Source organism: Pristiophorus japonicus, chromosome 15 (assembly GCF_044704955.1).
Source record: "Pristiophorus japonicus isolate sPriJap1 chromosome 15, sPriJap1.hap1, whole genome shotgun sequence".
Classification (NCBI taxonomy): Eukaryota; Metazoa; Chordata; class Chondrichthyes; family Pristiophoridae; genus Pristiophorus; species Pristiophorus japonicus.
In genome coordinates, this window is record NC_091991.1 from 117,330,875 (window position 1) to 117,352,468 (window position 21,594).

The 21,594-nt window shown below is 45.7% G+C and overlaps 1 protein-coding gene across 1 annotated transcript in view; it reads left to right on the plus strand.

Moving 5' to 3' along the window:
- The window catches only part of LOC139225844 (ankyrin repeat and fibronectin type-III domain-containing protein 1-like), a 1,527,386-nt gene that overhangs the window by 908,728 nt on the left and 597,064 nt on the right, over positions 1-21,594 (plus strand). Inside the window, exons 7-9 of the mRNA XM_070856697.1 lie at positions 10,863-11,073; positions 12,739-12,933; positions 17,136-17,249. Of these exons, the coding sequence (XP_070712798.1) occupies positions 10,863-11,073; positions 12,739-12,933; positions 17,136-17,249 (520 nt within the window). The remainder of the gene's footprint in view (positions 1-10,862; positions 11,074-12,738; positions 12,934-17,135; positions 17,250-21,594) is intronic.

Consider the following 21,594-nt stretch of genomic DNA (forward strand, 5'->3'; position numbering starts at 1 on the left):
AAATGCTAGTGCCTGGCTGCTGACTATCAGTCAGATCATGATGTCAGTCCTGGTGCAACGACCACACATGCGCCCCACTCGCTAAATTAGATGCGGCCACATCATTTAGCGACCGCCAATAATCATATCTGAAAAAACAGTTGGGACAACCTTCCACACTCTTTAACTAGTGGCTACTTAAAGGGATGAGGAAGCGCTTCCCTGGGAGGTCACAGTCAGTGCAACGTTTACACAGAGCATGGTGGTGACCCTCCGAGTTTGCTGTGGCAGACAGACATAACAGTACAACTTGATAAGAAGTGAATTTGAAAACTTTAATGGATGCATTACTATGCCGCCTGCGTCGCATTCTACATGCTCTAATAAGGCAGTGTCAAGATAGAAGGGCTGTTGGCCATGTCGAGGGCTGAAGGGGGAGAGCCCTCAGACGTCGGGACAGGAGGCTTTACCCACCCCCCACGGCTTTACCGGCAGCAACACTCATACCCGGAACTGTCCGAGGAGCAGTGTGTCAGAAGACTGCGCTTCCGAAGGAGGTAGTTACAGAGATATGCCATCTCCTGCAGGAAGATCTGCAACCTCACATAGGCACCAGGACTGCGCTGCCTGTCGCAATGAAGGTCACGGTGACACTCATCTTCTATGCCTCCGGCTCCTTCCAGTCTGCATCAGGGAACATGTGCAGCGTCTCACAATTCGCAGCACATCACTACATCCGCGACGTCACACAGGCTCCCTACACACGCAGCATCGACTTCATTAACTTTCCGATGACCAGGAAGATTCAGAATGAGGAGGAGAAGGAGGAGGAAGAGGAACAGGAGCCTGGCGAGACCAAGAATGTCCAGCAAGAGGACGCGGACCAGCAGCAGCCACGGAGGGGGCAGTGTGCCAATGGTGCCGGCGCAAGGGCTATTCGGCAGTCGCTCATAAGGCATCAGTTTGCTTAAATGGAGGAAGCTGAGGGATACAGCTAATAATGACCGCACATTGTTCAATGATAATGCCACATCTTTGTCACAAGTCCATAGGCTGAGACTGAAAGAAATGGTCAAAGTAACATTTTACTTATTTACATTCCTAAAACCCCAAAAACCCCACACCTGCAAATAATAAAAACTGGAGCTACTGCCCCTTCAAACAGCAGAATCATCACCATAGGTAGTCCCTTGAAGTGAGGATGACTTTCTTCCACACCAAAAAGGGATGAGTTCACAGGTGTTTCAATGAAGGACCTAATATTCCAGATCCCAAACTACATCTTGAAGGGTGGAAGATGCCTGTGCTTGGATTTTTTTAACATGTGATGGCCGTTGCACACCAGCCACCACACGGGCTTGACGGAGCTAGGTCTTGGTCCAGTGGCAAGGATTACCCAAGACTAACTGGAGACCAGCTCTGCTGCACAGACCGAGTGCGCACACATATCGCAGTGTGGGCTGGCCTGTGCTGGCCCTGGGCTCTCGCCTCTTCTGGGCCCCAGATTCATGCCTCTCATGGGCCCCGGTCACTTCCCTCTACGGACTCTTGCCGCTCCTTCACCCCTCCTGCTGTGCCTGCCCGCACTGCAATCAGCGACCTGGCTTCGTAGCCGTCGCCCTCCTGCAGCAGCACGCGCTGCTCTCTGCAGTGGTATGCCACCGCACACTGCTCCCTCCAATGGCCCCGGCCTGCTGATGGTCTTGAACAACATATGTACAAACATCCCTGCCAGTTCTCATTCTGCAATAGGGGCTGTGGCATCTTAGCCACAGCCCCTTACAACAGTAGCACGTGCAAGAACACCAGAGAGATTTTGGCAAGCATTTGTAGTCAACAGCGACATATTCCCATGGGTACACATGTCATTAGTGCGTTTTCCGCAGGCATTTGCCACGCCTCTTCCTCACCTCCCTCCCATACCTACTGCTCCTCCTCAATGTGGCTTCAGTGCCTGCAGCAAGGCCGCTTGAGGGCTGCTCTGTGTCTGAGGGAAACAGGACAGACGGCCTACGAGAACGCCTGGGATCAGCTGTAGGACTGGAAGGCCTGGTTGCAGACTGCACCGCCTCAGAATGGGCGGCAGCAGTCTTGGATGTGTGGGGTGCAGGCCATGGCGGGTGCAAAGGTGGAATGGAAGTGGTAGGAGCCGGAATGCTGTCATCGTGAGGAAGGACAGCACCTATGGGGATGACAGCAGTCATGGCTTGCATAGCATCACTTGGAGGCTGTATCATTGCAGACTGAGCTTGAAAAGCAGCAGTCTGAGATTGCATGCCAGCAACCAATGACTGCATGACATCATGAAGACCTTACGTGATCTTGGCCTGTGATGTCATGTCAACCATGGCATGCGCCATCACCTCTGGGACTCCACTGTACTCGTTGAGCCCACTTCCCGGTTTAGCTGGGTAAGGATGGATTCCGTGAACTGCTGAGAAACATGGGCAATGCTTGAGTTGGCCTCCGCCACACTCAAAGCAAATGTCTCCACGCTCTTCAGCACCTTCCCCAATGCACCCATAATCTCACGGTGCATCTACATGGACTCCCTGGACATAGCCTCCAAATCCAGGTCCTCATCTGCCTGTCTTTGAGCAGGACTCCTGGGCCTACTTACCCTCCGGAGAGCTGGCCCCAAGCTTCCCCTCATTTTGCGCTTTGCTGCAGACCACTGGGGCCAGGAGCGTCCGGATCTGGAAACCCCAGGAAGGTGGGCCCCTCCGCCGAGTTGGTCTCCCCAATTGCTGACACTGAGGACAGGTCCCACTCTGTGGCCACACTCATCTCCAGTTCCTCCTCATCTTCCCCCTTGTGTGACAAAGACGGCTGATGGGCAGACTGCAGCTCATCTGGCTCATCATCTGCAAGCACAAAGCAACATAAGTGTAGGTAGTAGTTGGGGAGGAGGCAGGAAGGCAAAAAAGAGCAGGCATCGTTATTGTGGAGCTACATGTTGTAAGGCATGTGGGCTCAAGGTTCAGGGCTCTCACAGAAAATGGACATCTCATTCACAAACCGTCACTGTCATGCGGGGGCTCTGCCTCGCCCGTTGCCTCTGCCCTGACTGGTAGGCCCATGAGGGTGGACACTCGCTCCTCGATGGCGGTAAGGTTCCTGGGGGTCTGGCTCCCAACCTCCCATCCGCTCCTGCTCTCGCCTGTTGTGGGTGAGTTTGGCCTGCAGTGACCAAAACAATAAGTTATCAGTGGGTCTGTAGCTACTCGTGTGCCGCATATGTCTGCAGTAAGTGATTCGATACTAATTCTCGAGGTGTGCATCTCTGCATCTCAGCCTGCGTAGCGGTGTACAGTGGATGTGTCAAAGGGGGGATTTGGGGACAAAGAGCTATGGGTCAGTATGAGGCTGAAGGCCTGTGACCGCATATGAAGAGTTAAAAGGTGTTGGTAGGTGTCCTCCGGCTGAGTCAGGAGCTAGAAGGAGAGAGACGTTTGAATGGGTGAGGCATGTCTGGTGAGGCGATAGAGTTTTTAGTCTGTCACCAGCAACGAGGAGCATGGCCTGGTACACATAGAGAAGGGGTGGGCATTACAAAACCTTTACGTTGTGTAAGACAGTGAGGCTCACATGAATGCATTGCAAGGTGAATGGAAAGAGTACTGACCCTGATGAGCCTGGTGAGGTCGTTGAACTTTTTGCGACATTGTATCGCTGTTCTGGCTACCGTGTTGCGGGTGGCAATGTGCTGGGCCAGCTCCCTCCACAGCTTTCTGATGACCCTTGGCGATGGCCTTTGTCCCCCTCCAGACTGTAGCGCATTGTTGCGCCTCTCCACAGCCTCAAGCAAGGCCTCAAGGGCCGTGGCCGAGAAGCAGCGCGCTCTCTGCCGTTCTCCTTGCTCCTCCATTTTCCCGCTCTCAAGACACTGAGGAGATGGAGCTGCACATGCGCATACTTACCTTGCCGTGTCTTTAAGACTCGGCTTTTTCCGTGATGTGAATCGGACTTCAGAGCATGTGCAAAGGTTGACAAAATTTAGCACGAAGATTTTCGTTACCGCCCCCGCCAGGTCAGGTGTGTAACGGCTGATTTAGCGCCCCTTCTGCTCTATCCTCCTATTTCTGTACTCACTAGCTCATGCCGGACATTGCTACCATTGAGGTCCTGCTTTTTAATCTCTTTCCTAGCTCCCTAAAATCTGCCTGCAGGACCTCATCCCTCTTTCTACCTATGTCGTTGATATCAATAGGAATCACGATCTCTGGCTGTTCACCCTCCCCGCTCAGAATATTCTGCGCCGTGCAGTGACATCCCTGACCCTGGCACCAGGAAGGCAACATACCATCTTGGAGTCATGTCTGTGGTCGCAGAAATGCCCCCTAACTATTGAATCCCCTATCACTGTTACTTTCCTGACTTTCCTGCTCCCTCCCCCGCTGTACAGCTAAGCCACCCGTGGTGCAGTGGACTTGGCTTTGGCTGTACTCCCCAGAGGAACCATCATCATCATCAGTACTCAGTACTCAGTACTGGATACATAGAAACATAGAAAATAGGTGCAGGAGTAGGCCATTCGGCCCTTCTAGCCTGCACCGCCATTCAATGAGTTCATGGCTGAACATGCAACTTCAGTACCCCATTCCTGCTTTCTCGCCATACCCCTTGATCCCCCTAGTAGTAAAGACTTCATCTAACTCCTTTTTGAATATATTTAGTGAATTGGCCTCAACAACTTTCTGTGGTAGAGAATTCCACAGGTTCACCACTCTCTGAGTGAAGAAATTCCTCCTCATCTCGGTCCTAAATGGCTTACCCCTTATCCTTAGACTGTGTCCCCTGGTTCTGGGCTTCCCCAACATTGGGAACATTCTTCCTGCATCTAACCTGTCTAACCCCGTCAGAATTTTAAACGTTTCTATGAGGTCCCCTCTCATTCTTCTGAACTCCAGTGAATACAAGCCCAGTTGATCCAGTCTTTCTTGATAGGTCAGTCCCGCCATCCCGGGAATCAGTCTGGTGAACCTTCGCTGCACTCCCTCAATAGCAAGAATGTCCTTCCTCAGGTTAGGAGACCAAAATTGTACACAATACTCCAGGTGTGGCCTCACCAAGGCCCTGTACAACTGTAGCAACACTTCCCTGCCCCTGTACTCAAATCCCCTCGCTATGAAGGCCAACATGCCATTTGCTTTCTTAACCGCCTGCTGTACCTGCATGCCAACCTTCAATGACTGATGTACCATGACACCCAGGTCTCGTTGCACCTCCCCTTTTCCTAATCTGTCACCATTCAGATAATAGTCTGTCTCTCTGTTTTTACTACCAAAGTGGATAACCTCACATTTATCCACATTATACTTCATCTGCCATGCATTTGCCCACTCACCTAACCTATCCAAGTCGCTCTGCAGCCTCATAGCATCCTCCTCGCAGCTCACACTGCCACCCAAATTAGTGTCATCCGCAAATTTGGAGATACTACATTTAATCCCCTCGTCTAAATCATTAATGTACAGTGTAAACAGCTGGGGCCCCAGCACAGAACCTTGCGGTACCCCACTAGTCACTGCCTGCCATTCTGAAAAGTCCCCATTTACTCCTACTCTTTGCTTCCTGTCTGACAACCAGTTCTCAATCCATGTCAGCACACTACCCCAAATCCCATGTGCTTTAACTTTGCACATTAATCTCTTGTGTAGGACCTTGTCGAAAGCCTTCTGAAAGTCCAAATATACCACAACAACTGGTTCTCCCTTGTCCACTCTACTGGAAACATCCTCAAAAAATTCCAGAAGATTTGTCAAGCATGATTTCCATTTCACAAATCCATGCTGACTTGGACCTATCATGTCACCTCTTTCCAAATGCACTGCTATGACATCCTTAATAACTGATTCCATCATTTTACCCACTACCGATGTCAGGCTGACCGGTCTATATTTCCCTGTTTTCTCTCTCCCTCCTTTTTTAATACTGGTTAGAGAGATCTTCCTGATATCAATATACAGCTGATAGACAACTTTCTTCCCCACTATCAACCACACAGACAATTTTTGTGTCATCTGCAAACTTCTTAATCATGCCCCCTGCATTGAATTCTAAATCATTGATGTGTGCCACAAAAAGCATGGGACCCAGTACTGAGCCCTGCAAAACTTGACTGGAAACATCCTTCTAATCACAAAATGTTGACCATTACCCTTTGTATCCTGCCACTGAGCCAATTTTGGATTCAATTTACCACTTTCTCTTGGATCCTATGGGTTTTTACTTTTCTGAGCAGTCTGTGGGACCCTGTCAAAAGCCTTGCTAAAATTCATGTAGACTACATCAAACACACTACTTTTATCAATCATCAATCATTAAGCGATCTGCGATCTATGGATAGTAGGAGCATGTGTGCGCACTAGGTCCATGCAGCAGAGCTTGGTCTCCAGTTGTCTTGGTTAACCCTTGTCACTGGTTCAAGACCTAGCTCTGTCAAGCCCGTGTGGTGGCTGTAAGGGGAGCTTGGGATGTGGGTTCGAATCCACATTCCCCTGAGGTTCTGTACGTGCGATTTATGAGGATGGGTGAGTAACGAGGCACCAGACACAATGGGTAAGAGTGCAAAATGGCTAATGTTGTTTATTTAGAATAGTAAACACAACGATAGAGGGCATAGGAAGAGGTCGTAAATACCAGTAATGGCACAAGCTCACTCAACAACACGAAAAATTCTCGCAACAGGGAAGGGGAAGATAAGAGGTTGAAACATTTCACCTACACACAACCCCACCTCCCACTTCCACCCTTCTTACCAATTCCTATCCTAAATTGAGTCTGTGAGGGGGTTTGGGCGATATTCACAATCCTATCAACTCCGGGGTTCTGGGGGCACTTATTTAAGCTCGGGGTCCCTCTGGGGTGGGTTTTACATTGTTGGTCGGTTCGGTTTTCCTCCTCGATGTTGCGTCGGTTTCTTCTATCTGCCTCTCGGTTGGCTCCTAAGCAAAAAGCTGCTAGAGGTAAGCACAACTTCCCCAGAGTGAGGGCCCTGTGAAGAGCTGACTCAACTCCCCTTTAACTCAACTCAACCACAACGAAAACCGACTCCCACCTTCTTAACTCAACTCTACAACTCAATGCAAAAAGCTGACTCCAACCTCCAACCTCCAAACTCCAACCTCCAGGACCTCCAACCTCCAACACCCTTGTGTGTTTTTGCAGCTTTTTCTTATAGTCCGTTCATCTTCGCGCCAAAACTGCATGCCATTGTCTTGGGTCTTCCTTGAATAAAATGGGGTGTGAATGGCAGTTCGATGTGTATCGATCTGTCTGGAATGGGAGATTAGCCACACCTCCTGTATCCTGTCGCTCGCTGATGGGGTGAATTGTTCACTATCTCGACAGAGGTGCCACTGTGTCTGGGCTGGCCAAAATGATTGCATCAGACCTGTGGGTCTTTGTTTAATTATTCAAACTGATACCCTTTGTGTTGCCTTGTGTGTTACTGGGGAGATTTTGCCTGGACATGTTGCCTCTCCTGTGAGGGTTTTACATGAAAAGCTGGAGAAATGTCCTTTTAAAATATAAAGTTGCCTTGTATCCATTTTCCTGGAAGAACCGAATGTACACTCTCCCCCCTTACGGTAGCTGGCTCATCCCCCGTCCGGTTCCGTGCTGCTGCAACACTGTCTGTTACTGTACAGGGTGGCCAGAGTCCCATTTTTTATTTTTTGTCTCTAATAGGCCCTACTCTTTCTTTAGTTATCCTCTAGATTTGGGAGTCCCACCTTTTTTCTTTGTGGGAACATATTTGCTCTGAACCTTCACTATCTCCTCAGTGGATGTGGTGTATTTGGACATTCAAAAGGCTTTTGACAAGGTCCCACAAAAGAGATTGGTGTGCAAAATTAAAGCACATGGTATTGGAGGTAATGTATTGACGTGGATAGAGAACTGGTTGGCAGACAGGAAGCAGAGAGTCGGGATAAATGGGTCCTTTTCAGAATGGCAGGCAGTGACTAGTGGGGTGCCGCAGGGCTCAATGCTGGGACCCCAGCTATTTATAATATACATCAATGATTTAGATGAAGGAATTGAGTGTAATATCTCCAAGTTTGCAGATGACACTAAGCTAGGTGGCGGTGTGAGCTGTGAGAAGGATGCTAAGAGGCTGCAGGGTGACTTGGACAGGTTAGGTGAGTGGGCAAAAGCATGGCAGATGCAGTATAATGTAAATAAATGTGAGGTTATCCACTTTGGTGGCAAAGACACGAAGGCAGAATATTATCTGAATGGCAGCAGATTAGGAAAAGGGGAGGTGCAATAAGACCTGGATGTCATGGTACATCAGTCATTTAAAGTTGGCATGCAGGTACAGCAGGTGGTGAAGGTGGCAAATGGCATGTTGGCCTTCATAACTAGGGGATTTGAGTATAGGAGCAGGAAAGTCTTACTGCAGTTGTACAGGGCCTTGGTAAGGCCTCACCTGGAAGATTGTGTTCAGTTTTGGTCTCCTCATCTGAGAAAGAACGTTCTTGCTATTGAGGGAGCGCAGCGAAGGTTCACCAGACTGATTCCCGGGATGGCAGGACTGACATATAAGGAGAGACTGGATCAATTGGGCCTGTATTCACTGGAGTTTAGAAGGATGAGAGGGGATCTCATAGAAACATAGAAAATTCTGACGGGACTGGACACGTTAGATGCAGGAAGAATGTTCCCGATGTTGGAGAAGTCCAGAACCAGGGGACACAGTCTAAGGATAAGGGTAAGCCATTTAGGACCGAGATGAGGAGAAACTTCTTCACTCAGAGAGTTGTTAACCTGTGGAATTCTCTACCGCAGAGAGTTGTTGATGCCAGTTTGTTGGATATATTCAAGATGGAGTTAGATATGGCCCTTACGGCTAACGGGATCAAAAGGTATGGCGAGAAAGCAGGGGTACTGAGGTGCTGATCAGCCATGATCTTATTGAATGGTGGTGCAGGCTCGAAGGGCCAAATGGCCTACTCCTGCACCTATATTCTATGTTTTTATGTTTCTAGTATCTCCTCCTTGAATGCCTCCCACTGCTCTGACAATAGCTGTTTCCAGTGCACTTTTGCTAAATCACATTTCAGCTGAGCAAAATGGCGTTTCCCTAATCGAGAACTTTTACTCCTGTTTGTCCTTTTCCATAACTACGCTAACTGTAACTGAAGTATGATCACTACCAACAAAATGCTCTCCCTGCCCAGCTTCATTCCCTAGAACTAAGTTCAGAACTGCTTTTATTGGGTTTGCTACGTACTGACTAAAAAAAGTTCCCCTGAATACATTTTAAGAATTCTCCACCCTCTATATCTTTTGACTAATTGTATTCCAGTTAATGTTACGGTAGTTGAAATCCCCTACTATTACTGCCCTATTGCTTTTGAACCTCAGAAGTTTGCCTACATATCTGCTCTTCTTTCTCCTGCTGACTATTTGGATATCCCAGCAGTGTATCTGCCCCATTTTTGTGCTTCAGTTCAACCCATATGGCCTCATTTGATGATCCTTCTAGCAAATCATCCCTCCTCACAGCTGTAATTGTTTCTTCAACCAATATTGTGACCCCCCTCCTTTTTTATCCCCTTCTCTATCTCGCCTGAAAACCCTGTAACCAAGAATGTTCATGCCCTTCTTTCAGCCAGGTTTCATTAATTGCTATGAGATCATAGTTCACATCTCTAGCTGTGCCCTTAGCTCATCTGCCTTATTCACTAGACTCCTTGCATTGAAGTATATACCATTAAGCACTGCCAAACCCCTTTGCTGTCTATTTTGAAGTCTTTGTTTCCTCTGCGTTCCAAATTCATTTACTAATTAACTGTCTTCCATTTCCAGCTTTGCTCTTCTCGCTTATGAATCTACGCTCAGATTCTCATCCTCCTGCCAAGCTAGATTAAACCATCCCCAACAGCACTAGCAAACCTCCCCACGAGGATATTGGTCCAGGCCCTGGTGAGGTGCAACCCACCCAAATTGTCACAAAAAACACAAAAAACAATTCCCTATACATAACTCACCTCAAATAAAGGGACATCGTAAAAATATGAAAAATCAAGTCAATCACACTTACCTCATGCAGTCATTCCTCCCCTCACTGCCGCCAGGACAGCTCTGCATGCCAGCTTTCTCTGGTGGTGTCACTACGGTGCACTACGGGTGGACGCAAAACAAATTTTGACAGCGAATTGATACTGGGGACGTTGTACACCGGCGCGACAATCCCGTGCGATACTCCGCCGATAGCGGCACACTGAAATTGCCGAGCAGCGCGAATGTACCGCTCGTGGCTACAAACTCTTTAGTGCCCCTATTCCTACCCTCACGAGGGGTGGTATCCGATTACATTTCTAGCCCTTTATATCTATACATTGGTATTATCTGGTTGGAGGTGATGGAACAGATTCTGGTAGGGTACATCCTATTTCTTATTAATACATGTAACATTGGTAAAAGAAGAAAGCACTCAGTAAGTTTGATCCAGGGGACTGTAGGTGGGTGGTATTCAGTGGCAGAAATTCCTGTGTTAGATGTAATTGTAGATAGGGGTAACAATATAACACGGGCAGGCTACCCAAATACCAAAGTATCGCACCAATTGCTCAAGGTTCTGTATGAAGTTGAATGCCATGCTGGGTAGTCTTTGTTCATAGTGTGTCAGGCTCCCAGGAGCAGAGGCCTTTGCTTCTGTTTGAGAGCTGAGTGTATATTTTGGGCAGCTGTTCCAATGAAATTTGATCTGTGTGCCGAAACCAATTACAACTTGAAGTGATGACAGCAGTAGACAGACGCTACGAGTCAGACTTTCTGAAACTTCCACCACCACTCACTTTACTGCAGCAAATATATTATATACACAGCATAAAAATGTGAAGAAAAAAACAATTTCCTATTTGATTTTGTAGAATTTTCACAGTAACGAGGCGGTCTTTGAGGCTGTGGAACAGCAGGATCTTGATGCCGTCCAGATGCTCCTAAACCTCTACAGCACAGAGGAGCTGGATTTGAACACACCAAACAGTGAAGGCTTGATGCCTTTAGACATTGCAATCATGACCAACAATGTGCCCATGGCCAAGATGCTTCTGCAGGCTGGAGCTAAGGAGAGCCCACACTGTAAGTCCATGGAGGTTTCAATCTTTAATTGATGGCTTTAGCTTGCTAAATTGGAAATAAGACAAATTAATTCCTTTGATGAAGGCAACTATCTCCATGTAGAAAACATCAGAGTTTCTGATTATTAAGTTAGTAAATGCATTGGGTATGGTCACATAGAGTCATGCAGCTTAGAAAGTCCTAGGTTGAGTTCTTGATCCGTGCAGAATATGTTGATCTTAGTCACTGGCAGGAATGTGACAATTGGCCTTGGTACAGCTGGGTTAGAGAGGGGGAAATCAACTAAGATCCCACTCCTGATCAAAACCCAGCAGCTCGTGCTGGAAAGAGGGTCTCTCTGTCTGTGTGTCCGTATGCAAGTGTCTGTATATGCACATCAGTGTGACTATGCATGATTGTGTGAACGAGTGAGATTGTGTGAGTGAGTGTGTATATTGGTGAGTGTGTGTGTACATTAGTGAGTATGTGTATGACTGTGTGTGTAATTTGGTGAGTGTGTATGTATATTAGTGAGTGTATGTACATGAGTGACTGTGCGTGTGTATTTTTTTAAAATTCGTTTATGGGATGTGGGCGTCGCTGGCAAGGGCAGCATTTATTGTCCATCCCTAATTGCCCTTGAGAAGGTGATGGTGAGTTGCCTTCTTGAACTGCTGCAGTTCCCGTGATGAAGGTACTCCCACAGTGTTGTTAGGGAGGGAGTTCCAGGATTTTGACCCAGTGACGATGAAGGAATGGTGATATATTTCCAAGTCCGGATGATTTGGCGGGATTATTAGTGAGAGTGTGTATATGAGTGAGTGTGTGTATATATTAGTGAGTATGTGTATATGGGTGAGTGAGTGAGTGAGTGTGTGTGTATTAGTGAATGTGTGTATATTAGTGAGTGTGTGCATGTTGTTGGAGGACAGAATTGACATTGGGTGTGATGTTTCCCGCAGTTGAAATATCCTGTCGATACTCAGTCTAGATTCAAATCAGAGAATGCCCATGTGAGGAAGCATCTGAGGTGTGGCAAACATGGAACCCGACAGGACCCTTTTGGAAGAGGAATATAACTGAAGAAAAAGGAAAAACCTACAGTGTGGGCTCGCTTGCTGTGGGATTCCGTGGTTAATGAGAGCATTGAATGCAAAAATGGTTTACTCTCATCTAAAGAGTCTGGAGGGAGTTTCTCAGCTTGCAGCTAAGGTAGAGCAGAAGGAACTTTACTCTGTATCTAACCCGTGGGAGTGTTTGATGGGACAGTGTAGAGGGAACATTACTCTGTGTCTAACCCATGCTGTACCTGCCCTGGGAGTGCTTGATGGGACAGTGTAGAGTGAAATTTACTCTGTAACTAACTTGTGCTGTATCTGCCCTGGGAGTGTTTGATAGAACAGCGTAGATGTAAAAGTTGGATAGAATATTCAATGCCCGCCCCAAGTATAGAAATGGTGATCTGCCTCCCTTGCAAGTAAACCTTATTTGACAACATTTGTATAAAATTCAGAATGTGTCAATTAGGCTGTCAGTTGCTCTGAAATATGCTTTAGCCATTTGGAGAGTGATCGGAGGAGATTAACTCTTTCATGCCAAAACGGTATTGAGATGGGATAGAGAGGTGGCTTGCCAGAATTCAGCAAAGGGCTAATGCTCTCCAGCTAACGCCGATTTCTCTTTCAGTTATGAGTTTGGAGAGCCGGTCCTTACACTTGACAACACTGGTGCGTGAGTCTGAGCAGCGTGTGAATGAATTAACCACACAGGTAGTGAACGAGGCGCCAAGTGCAGACTGCACAGACAAAGAGAAACAGCTGAAAGCCTGGGAGTGGCATTACCGACTCTTTAAACGAATGAAAGCTGGCTTTGAACATGCACGTGAGTATGCTAGGCCAATGTACACAGGCACTGTTTTCTTTTGTTTTCTCTGTGATTCCTCACCCTGCAAATCCATGTCCCGCCCTCCCAGTGACCTCTTCCAGCCAGACCAGCAGGGCAATCTAAGCTAAAGCCATTTCTGTGAGCAGGTTGCTCATCACTGAGCAAACAGCATAATTCATGCAAATCAGGACAGTTGTGCTGATCTCACCCATAATTGCAGAGATGTACAATCCCCACTTGGCAAAGCTTCATCTGCATGAGGCCGAACACAAGTGACAGAAAGGACACAGACTGATTGGGCTGGCAGCATTCCTGGCAATCAAATCTGTGGGCTCCTCGTTGGAAGTGCATGGCTGTGACAGATGGTCCTAAATGAAAGTAACATCTGTAACTAGGAAAAAGGATGTTGTAGGCTCCCAGGATGGCTCAGTTGTTGCAGGCAATGCATGATGGACAGACAGACCAGAAGATCCCTGGTTTGTGCTGAATAACTGATTTCAGCATGGCTGATTGCACAGAATCACGGGCAATCTATAAGTGATTTGGTAAAGTGGGCTGAATATAGAGGCTATCCTTCAGGGAGGTAAATAGTAGCAGCTCAACCACCATTTTGAGGCTCGCAGCTGTTGCTTAGCAACACAAACACTGCAAGTCAAAGGCTCAGATTCCAGGTGCAGTAAAATATGTGCCAACCACTTCATCACAGACAGAACATCAACCACTTCATCACAGACAGAACCTCAACCAATAATCACAGGCAGAACGTCAATCACTTCATCACAGACAGAACCTTTACAACAAAGGCCTCAAATGTATTTTACTGTAATGTGGTAGGGTAAAATGTTGAGCACATGGTGGGGTAACTTGGTGGGGCACATGATGGGGTAGCTTGGTGACTAATTTTGTGCCTACTGGGTTCTCAATCTCATTTATTGACCGTGGAGAAGCAGAGACCTAGATTTCTGCTCCTGGGCTCCCATTGTGGCAGCATAAATGGGACAGTTGGTAGTGGAAATTGGGCAGGAGCTGTGTTCAGCCAGAACTCTTTGTTGTGCCAGTCCCTTTGTGGATACTCCATGCAAAACATACCTTATATTTTCTACAATTTCTACCCAGTCCAGTTCCTGTCTGTATAAAATAAGGGGCCGGGATATTGAAAAAAATGGAAGTGATCTGTATTGTAGGATTTTCACAAACCTTATTTCTGAATCGATCTTGGTTAGTTTTTTTTTCTATTGCCAACTTGCAAATGTGGCAAACAGTGAAGAGGATAGTAACAGACTCACAAAGGACAGAGACAGACTGGTGAAATGGCCCGACACATAGCAGATGAAATTTAACGCAGAGAAGTGTAAAGTGATTTATTTTGGTGGGCAGAATGATAAGAGGCAATATAAACTAAACGGTACAATTTTAAAGGGGGTGCAAGAACAGAAAGACTTGGGGGTGTATGTACACAAATCTTTGAAGGAGGCATACAAGTTGAGAAGGCTATTAAAAGGACATACGGGATCCTTGGTTTTATTAATAGAGACAAGCAGGGAAGTTATGCTAAACCTTTATAAAACACTGGTTAGGCCCCAACGGGAGTTTTGTGGCCAATTCTGGACACCACACTTTAAGAAGGATGTCAAGGTCTCAGAGAGGGTGCAGCGGAGATTTACTAGAATGGTACCAGGGATAGTACTTCAGTTACGTGGAGAGACGAAAGAAATTGGGATTTTTCCACTTGGAACAGAGAAGGTTAAGGGGGGATTTGATAGAGGTGTTCAAAATCTTGAAGGGTTTTAACAGAGTAAATAAGGACAACTATTTCCCGTGGCTGAAGGGTCATAAGCAGAGGTCACAATTTTAAGGTGATTGGCAAAAGAGCCAGAGGCAATATGAGGAAAAAAAATTAATGCAGCGAGTTGTTATGATCTGGAATGCGCTGCCTGAAAGGGCGGTGGAAGCAGATTCAATGGCAACTTTCAAAGGGAATTGGATAAAAACATGAAGGGGTAAAATTTGCAGGGCTATGGGGAAAAAGCAGGGAATAGGACTAATTGGAGCGCTCTTTCAAAGGGCTAGCACAGGCACGATGGGCCAAATGGCCTCCTTCTATGCTGTATCATTCTATGATTCTAACTGTTGTGCCATCTGCTGTGGAGCTATCCTCCCCATTTGACACGTAGCACCGAGCATTCCTATTGGGAATTCGCCTGTATCTTCTGCATTATATAAGAAGGTAGTGAGCAATGGAGGAATGTCAGACACCATTGGCAACACACACCGCTAACCTACCAATAACCACACACCAGAATATATAGGCAGAGGTGCACATACCTGTATCTGGTAGAGGAGCAGACCCTGAGCAGGCTCCACGTTACCAAGGACGTTGTCATTGAATTATACCACATGATGCAACTTAGCCTACAGCCCACTTGGAGCACAGGCACTGCCCGCCTCGAGGAAAAGATTCAGTCTTTTGTGACCAGAAGCACCACAGCATGCAAGTGAATGATTGCTTCTTGAGCAGCTATTCAATCTCTTCATTTTAAAGCAATCCGGTGTGCCATAACTCTTCCAATCTGAAAGGGAAATCTCAAGAGACCCCTGGGAGATGAAGGCTATCCTGTGTACCCATGGCTGAATGCAGCTGTGCAGCATCCAAGGACACAACTACCAAAATCATAACTGAACACAGTGTTGGTATGACGCATGTGCTTGCATTGATCAGGGCCATCCTGCAGTGTAGTCTGGCTGGGGTCTCAGGAATTATGGTTCGGTGCCGACCGATGCACAACTTTACCTCACAAAGAAGCCTCATCAGAAAGGAAGGGAAAAAAAAATTAACGAGATCAATGAGAGGATCTTATCAAAACGTGTAAGATTATGACGGGGCTTGACAAGGTGGATGCAGAGAGGATGTTTCCACTGATAGAGGAGACTAAAACTAGGGAGTATAATCTTAGAATAAGGGGCCGCCCATTTAAAACTGAGATGAGGAGGAATTTCTTCTCTCAGAGGGTCGTAAATCTGTGGAATTTGCTGCCTCATTGAGTCATTGAATAAATTTAAGACAGAGATAGACAGTTTCTTAACCGGTAAGGGAATAAAGTGTTATGGGGAGCGGGCAGTGAAGTGGTCCTGAGTCCATGATCATATCAGCCATGATCGTATTAAATGGTGGAGCAGGCGCGAGGGGCAGTATGGCCTACTCCTGCTCATATTTCTTATGTTCTTATGTTCTTATGTTCTTATGAGAGGATTCATTTTATTTTGGTCCCCAAATTCCCCAACTCTCCTAAAAGTGCTGCTCCTGCTGGGGTAGTTTCCTGGCTGCCAGTCACCCTCTTGTATGTGGGCTAAGAGGCTATTCTTTATGTGTGAGCCTCTAGAGATATCAGGAGCTGCAGTTCTCACTGCCATTGAGTTCAATTGTAGAAACCGCATTGGAAATTGAATCTCACTCTTTACTATATCAGACTGTGCCTTAATCATTTGGCCATCAGGGAAGCATTCGTTCACAAAGAAATATAAGTACATTCTGCATAGTTGTTACAATATGCCACAGTAAGAAGGACCTGCAGGACCCCTGGCTCCAGAAAGACATTCTCAAACAGTTACTCTAGGGTATTCAACAGGTGAACTCTGTCTGTAAAACTTTGCTTGCCTTCTGCACTTCAAAAACAGCATTAGCACTTCCTCCTAGCTGGATATGAGACACCATGGATTGTCTGAGTCTGGTCACCACTTAATATGGAATGCTGACCAGAATAGAACAAATCAACTTTAGATGCTCTGATTTTTCCATTTCTTCACCTGTAATTTAACAGATAAAATGCAGAGATTAGAAGTTCCCCCTTGATTAATTTCTCAAATGCACTGACACCAAGGCCATTTCCTATAAACCCTTTCTCAAGTTGGTAGATTTTCTCAGAAACTGACTGAGGTGATCATTCGTCACATTTTTCTTCCTTGAGTATCTTTCTTTGAAGAGGGATCTTGGCCACTGCTTTGTGATTCCTATTGAGAGTATGCCACACACCAGGAACTTCTCATCAGACTCAAACCAGCTACACCCACCTGATCAATGTAGTGGAGCCATCAAATGTATCCTCTCACAGTACCAGCCCTGCTGCACCTTCCATAGTGCCAGTCGTAACTCATGCTTGAAGTTTAATTTCTGAACAATTATTCTTGTTCTGGATACACAGGAGCCCCGGAAGAACCAACTCATGTGCAGTTGTCTGTTGCCAGCAGTAACTCATTGCAGGTGACCTTCCACGAGCCTCTCAGTGTTAACTCTGCAGTCGTCACAAAGTATAAAGGTAAGGATTTGTGGAGCATTTTATTTTAACACCTGTGTTCTTCAATGATTGAAGATTTATGATTGATTCTTCTATCCTAATAATAACCCTCTTACCTCCCAGGGCAGGTACAGCACGGGTTAGTTACAGAGTAAAACTCCCTCTACACTATCGCATCGAACATTCCCAGGGAAGGTACAGCATGGGTTAGATATAAAGTAAAGCTGCCTCTACACTGTCCCATCAAATAATCCCAGGGCAGGTAGCATGGGTTAGATATAGAGTAAAGCTCCCTCTACATTGTCCCATCAAACTCTCCCAGGGCAGGTACAACACCGGTTAGATACAGAGTAAATCTCCCTCTACACTGTCCCATCAAACACTCCCAGTGCAGGTACAGCATGGGTTAGATACCGAGTAAAGCTCCCTCTACACTGTCCCATCAAATAATCCCAGGGCAGGTAGCATGGGTTAGATATAGAGTAAAGCTCCCTCTACATTGTCCCATCAAACTCTCCCAGGGCAGGTACAACACCGGTTAGATACAGAGTAAATCTCCCTCTACACTGTCCCATCAAACACTCCCAGTGCAGGTACAGCATGGGTTAGATACCGAGTAAAGCTCCCTCTACACTGTCCCATCAAATAATCCCAGGGCAGGTAGCATGGGTTAGATATAGAGTAAAGCTCCCTCTACACTGTCCCATCAAACTCTCCCAGGGCAGGTACAGCACAGGTTAGCTACAGAATAAAGCTTTTTTTACACTGTCCGATAAAACACTCCTACACCAGGTACAGCATGAGTTAGATACAGAATAGAGCTCCCTCTGCACTGTCCCATCAAGCTGTCCCAGGGTAGGTACAGCATAGGTTAGATACAGAGTAAATCTTCCTCTACACTCCCAGGGCAGGAACAGCATGGGTTGGATATAGAGCAAAGAACATAAGAACATAAGAAATAGAAGCCATTTGGCCCCTCGAGCCTGCTCCGCCATTTAATATCATGGCTGATCTGACCTTGTGCTCAGCTCCACTTCCCTGCCCACTCTCCATTACCCTTTATTTCCTTATCATTCAAAAATCTGTCTATCTCTGCCTTAAATATATTCAATGACCCAGCCTCCACATTCTCTCTGCATCTACCTTGTGGAGCCCCCTCAGTATCTTATGCATTTCAGTAAGATCACCTCTCATTCTTCCAAATTCCAATTAGTATAGGTCCGACCTGCTCAACCTTTCTTCATAAGTCAACCCCTTCATCTCAGCAATCAACCTCGTGAACCTTCTGTGAACTGCCTCCAATGCAAATATATTCCTCCTTAAATAAGGAGACCAAATCTGTATGCAGTACTCTAGGTGTGGTCTCACCAATGCCCTGTACAGTTGTAGCAGGACTTCCCTGTTTTTATACTCCATTCCTCTTGCAATAAAGGCCAATATTCCATTTGTCTTCCTGATTAATTGCTGTACCTTCACACTAACTATTTGTGTTTTATGCACAAGTATCCCCAGGTCCCGCTGTACTGCAGCATTTTGTAATCTTTCTCCATTTAAATAATAATTTGCTTTTTTATTTTTCTTGCCAAAGTGGATAACTTCACACATTCCCACATTATACTCCATCTGCCAAATGTTTTCCCACTCACTTAGCCTGCCTATATCCCTTTACAGATTATTTGTGTACTACTCACAACTTGCTTTCCCACTCATCTTTGTATCAGCAGTAAACTTGGCTACATTACACTCGGTCCCTTCATCCAAGACATTAATATAGATTGTAAGTAGCTGAAGCCCCAACACCGAACCCTGTGGCACCCCACTAGTTACCGTTTGCCAACTGGAAAATGACCCACTTAACCCGACGCTCTGTTTTCTGTTAGTTAGCCAATCCTCTATCCATGTTAATATCTTACCCCCAACCCAGTGAACTTTTATCTTTTGCAGTAACCTTTTATGTGGCACCTTATCGAATGCCTTCTGGAAATTGAAATACAACACCTCCACTGGTTCCCCCTTATCCACCCTGCTTGTTACATCCTCAAAGAACTCCAGCAAATTTGTCAAACATGATTTCCCTTTCATAAAACCATGCTGACTCTGCTTGACTGCATTATGATTTTTCAAATGTCCTGCTACTGCTTCCTTAATATGGACGCCAGCATTTTCCCAACGACAGATGTTAGGCTAACTGGTCTATAGTTTCCTGCTTTTTGTCTCCCTCCTTTTTTAAATAGGGTCATTACATTTGCAGTTTTCCAATCCACTGGGACCTCCCCAGACTCCAAGGAATTTTGATAGATTGCAACCAATGCATCCACTATCTCTGCAACCTCTTCTTTTAATACCTCAGAATGCAGGCCATCAGGTCCATGAGAGTTGTCCACCTTTTGTCCCAATATTTTACTGAGTACTTTTTCTTTAGTGATAATGATTGTTTTAAATTTCCCCCCTCCCTATAACCCCTTGATTATCTATTATTGGGATGTTTTTAGTGTCTTCTACTGTGAAGACCGATACAAAATTTTTGTTCAAAGTCTCTGCCATTTCCCTGTTCCCCCTTATTAATTCCCCAGTCACATCCTCTAAAGGACCAACGTTTACTTTAGCTACCCTCTTCCTTTTTATATACCTGTAGAAGCTCTTACTATCTGTTTTTATATTTCTTGCTAATTTACTCTCATAATTCATCTTCTCTCTCTTTATTATTCTTTTAGTCATCCTGTGCTGGTTTTTAAAATTTCCCAATCCTCTGGCTCCCACTAGTCTTGACAACATTGTATGCCATTGTTTTCAATTTGATACCATCCCTTATTTCCTTAGTTAGTCACGGATGGTTCTCCCTTCTCTTAAAGTCTTTCCTTCTCACTGGAATATATTTTTGTTGAGAGTTATGAAATATCGCCTTAAATGTCTGCCACTGCTCATCAACTGTCTTACCCTTTAATCTATTTTCTCAGTCTACTTTAGCCAACTCTGCCTTCATACCTTTGTAATTGCCTTTATTTAAGATCAGGACACTGGTTTGAATCCCAACTTTCTCACCCTCCAACTGCATTTGAAATTAAACCATGCTATGATCACTCTTTCCTAGAGGATCCTTTTTATGAGATAATTTATTAATCCTGTCTCATTACACAATACCAGATCTAAGATAGCCTGCTGCCTGGTTGGTTCCACAATGTACTGTTCAAGGAAACTATCTCGGATACACTCCATGAACTCTTTCTCAAGGCTACCTTGACCAATTTGATTTGTCCAATCAATATGAAGATTAAAATTGCCCATTATTATTGCCGTACCTTTCTTACAAGTCTCCATTATTTCTTGATTTATACTCTGTCCTACAGTGTAGCTACTGTTAGGGGCCTATAGACTATGCCCACCAGTGACTTCTTCCCCTTATTATTTTTTATCTCCACCCAAACTGATTCTATATCTTGATCTTATGAGCCAATATCATTTCTCACTACTGCATTGATCTCAACTTTTATTAACAGAGCTACCCCATCTCTTTTTCCTTTCTGTCTATCCTTCTGAATTGTTAAATACCCCTGAATATTCAGCTCCCAGCCTTAGTCAACTTGCAACCATGTCTCTGTAATGGCTATCAGATCATACCCATTTGTATCTATTTGTGCCGTCAACTCATCTATCTTGTTACGAATGCTGCGTGCATTCGGATAAAGAGCTTTTAATTTCGTCTTTTTACCATTTTTCCCTGTTTTAACCTCACTTTCTGATACACTATTTGTGTACATTCTGTCCCTTCCTGTCACATTCTGGTTATCATGTCCCCCATTGCTATCCTGCTCTATTGCCTTCTGCTTTCTCTTTGACTTTTTAAATTTCCGTTCACCTGAACCCTCCCCCCCACTATTTAGTTTAAAGCCCTCTCTATAGGCCTAGTTATTCGAATCAGTAGAACACTAGTCCCAGCATGGTCCAAGTGAAGCTCGTCCCAACAGAACAGTTCCCTCTTACCCCAGTACTGATGCCAGTGTACCAGGAATCAAAACCCATTTCTCCCACACCTTGCGTTCACCTTGCTGATCTTATTTACGCTATGACAAATTGCTCATGGCTCAGGTAATAATCCAGAGATTATTACCTTTGTGGTTCTACTTTTTAATTTAGCCCCTCCCTCAGCAAAACCTCTTTCTTTGTTCTACCTATGTCATTGGTACCTACGTGGACCACGACAATGGGATCTTCCTCCTCCCACTCCAAGTTCCTCTCCATCCCAGAGAAGATGTCCTTAACCCTGGCACCGGGCTGGCAACACAGCCTTCGGAACTTACACTCTTGGTTGCAGAGAACAGTATCTATCCTGCTAACTATTCTGTCCCCTACCACTACAACATTTATT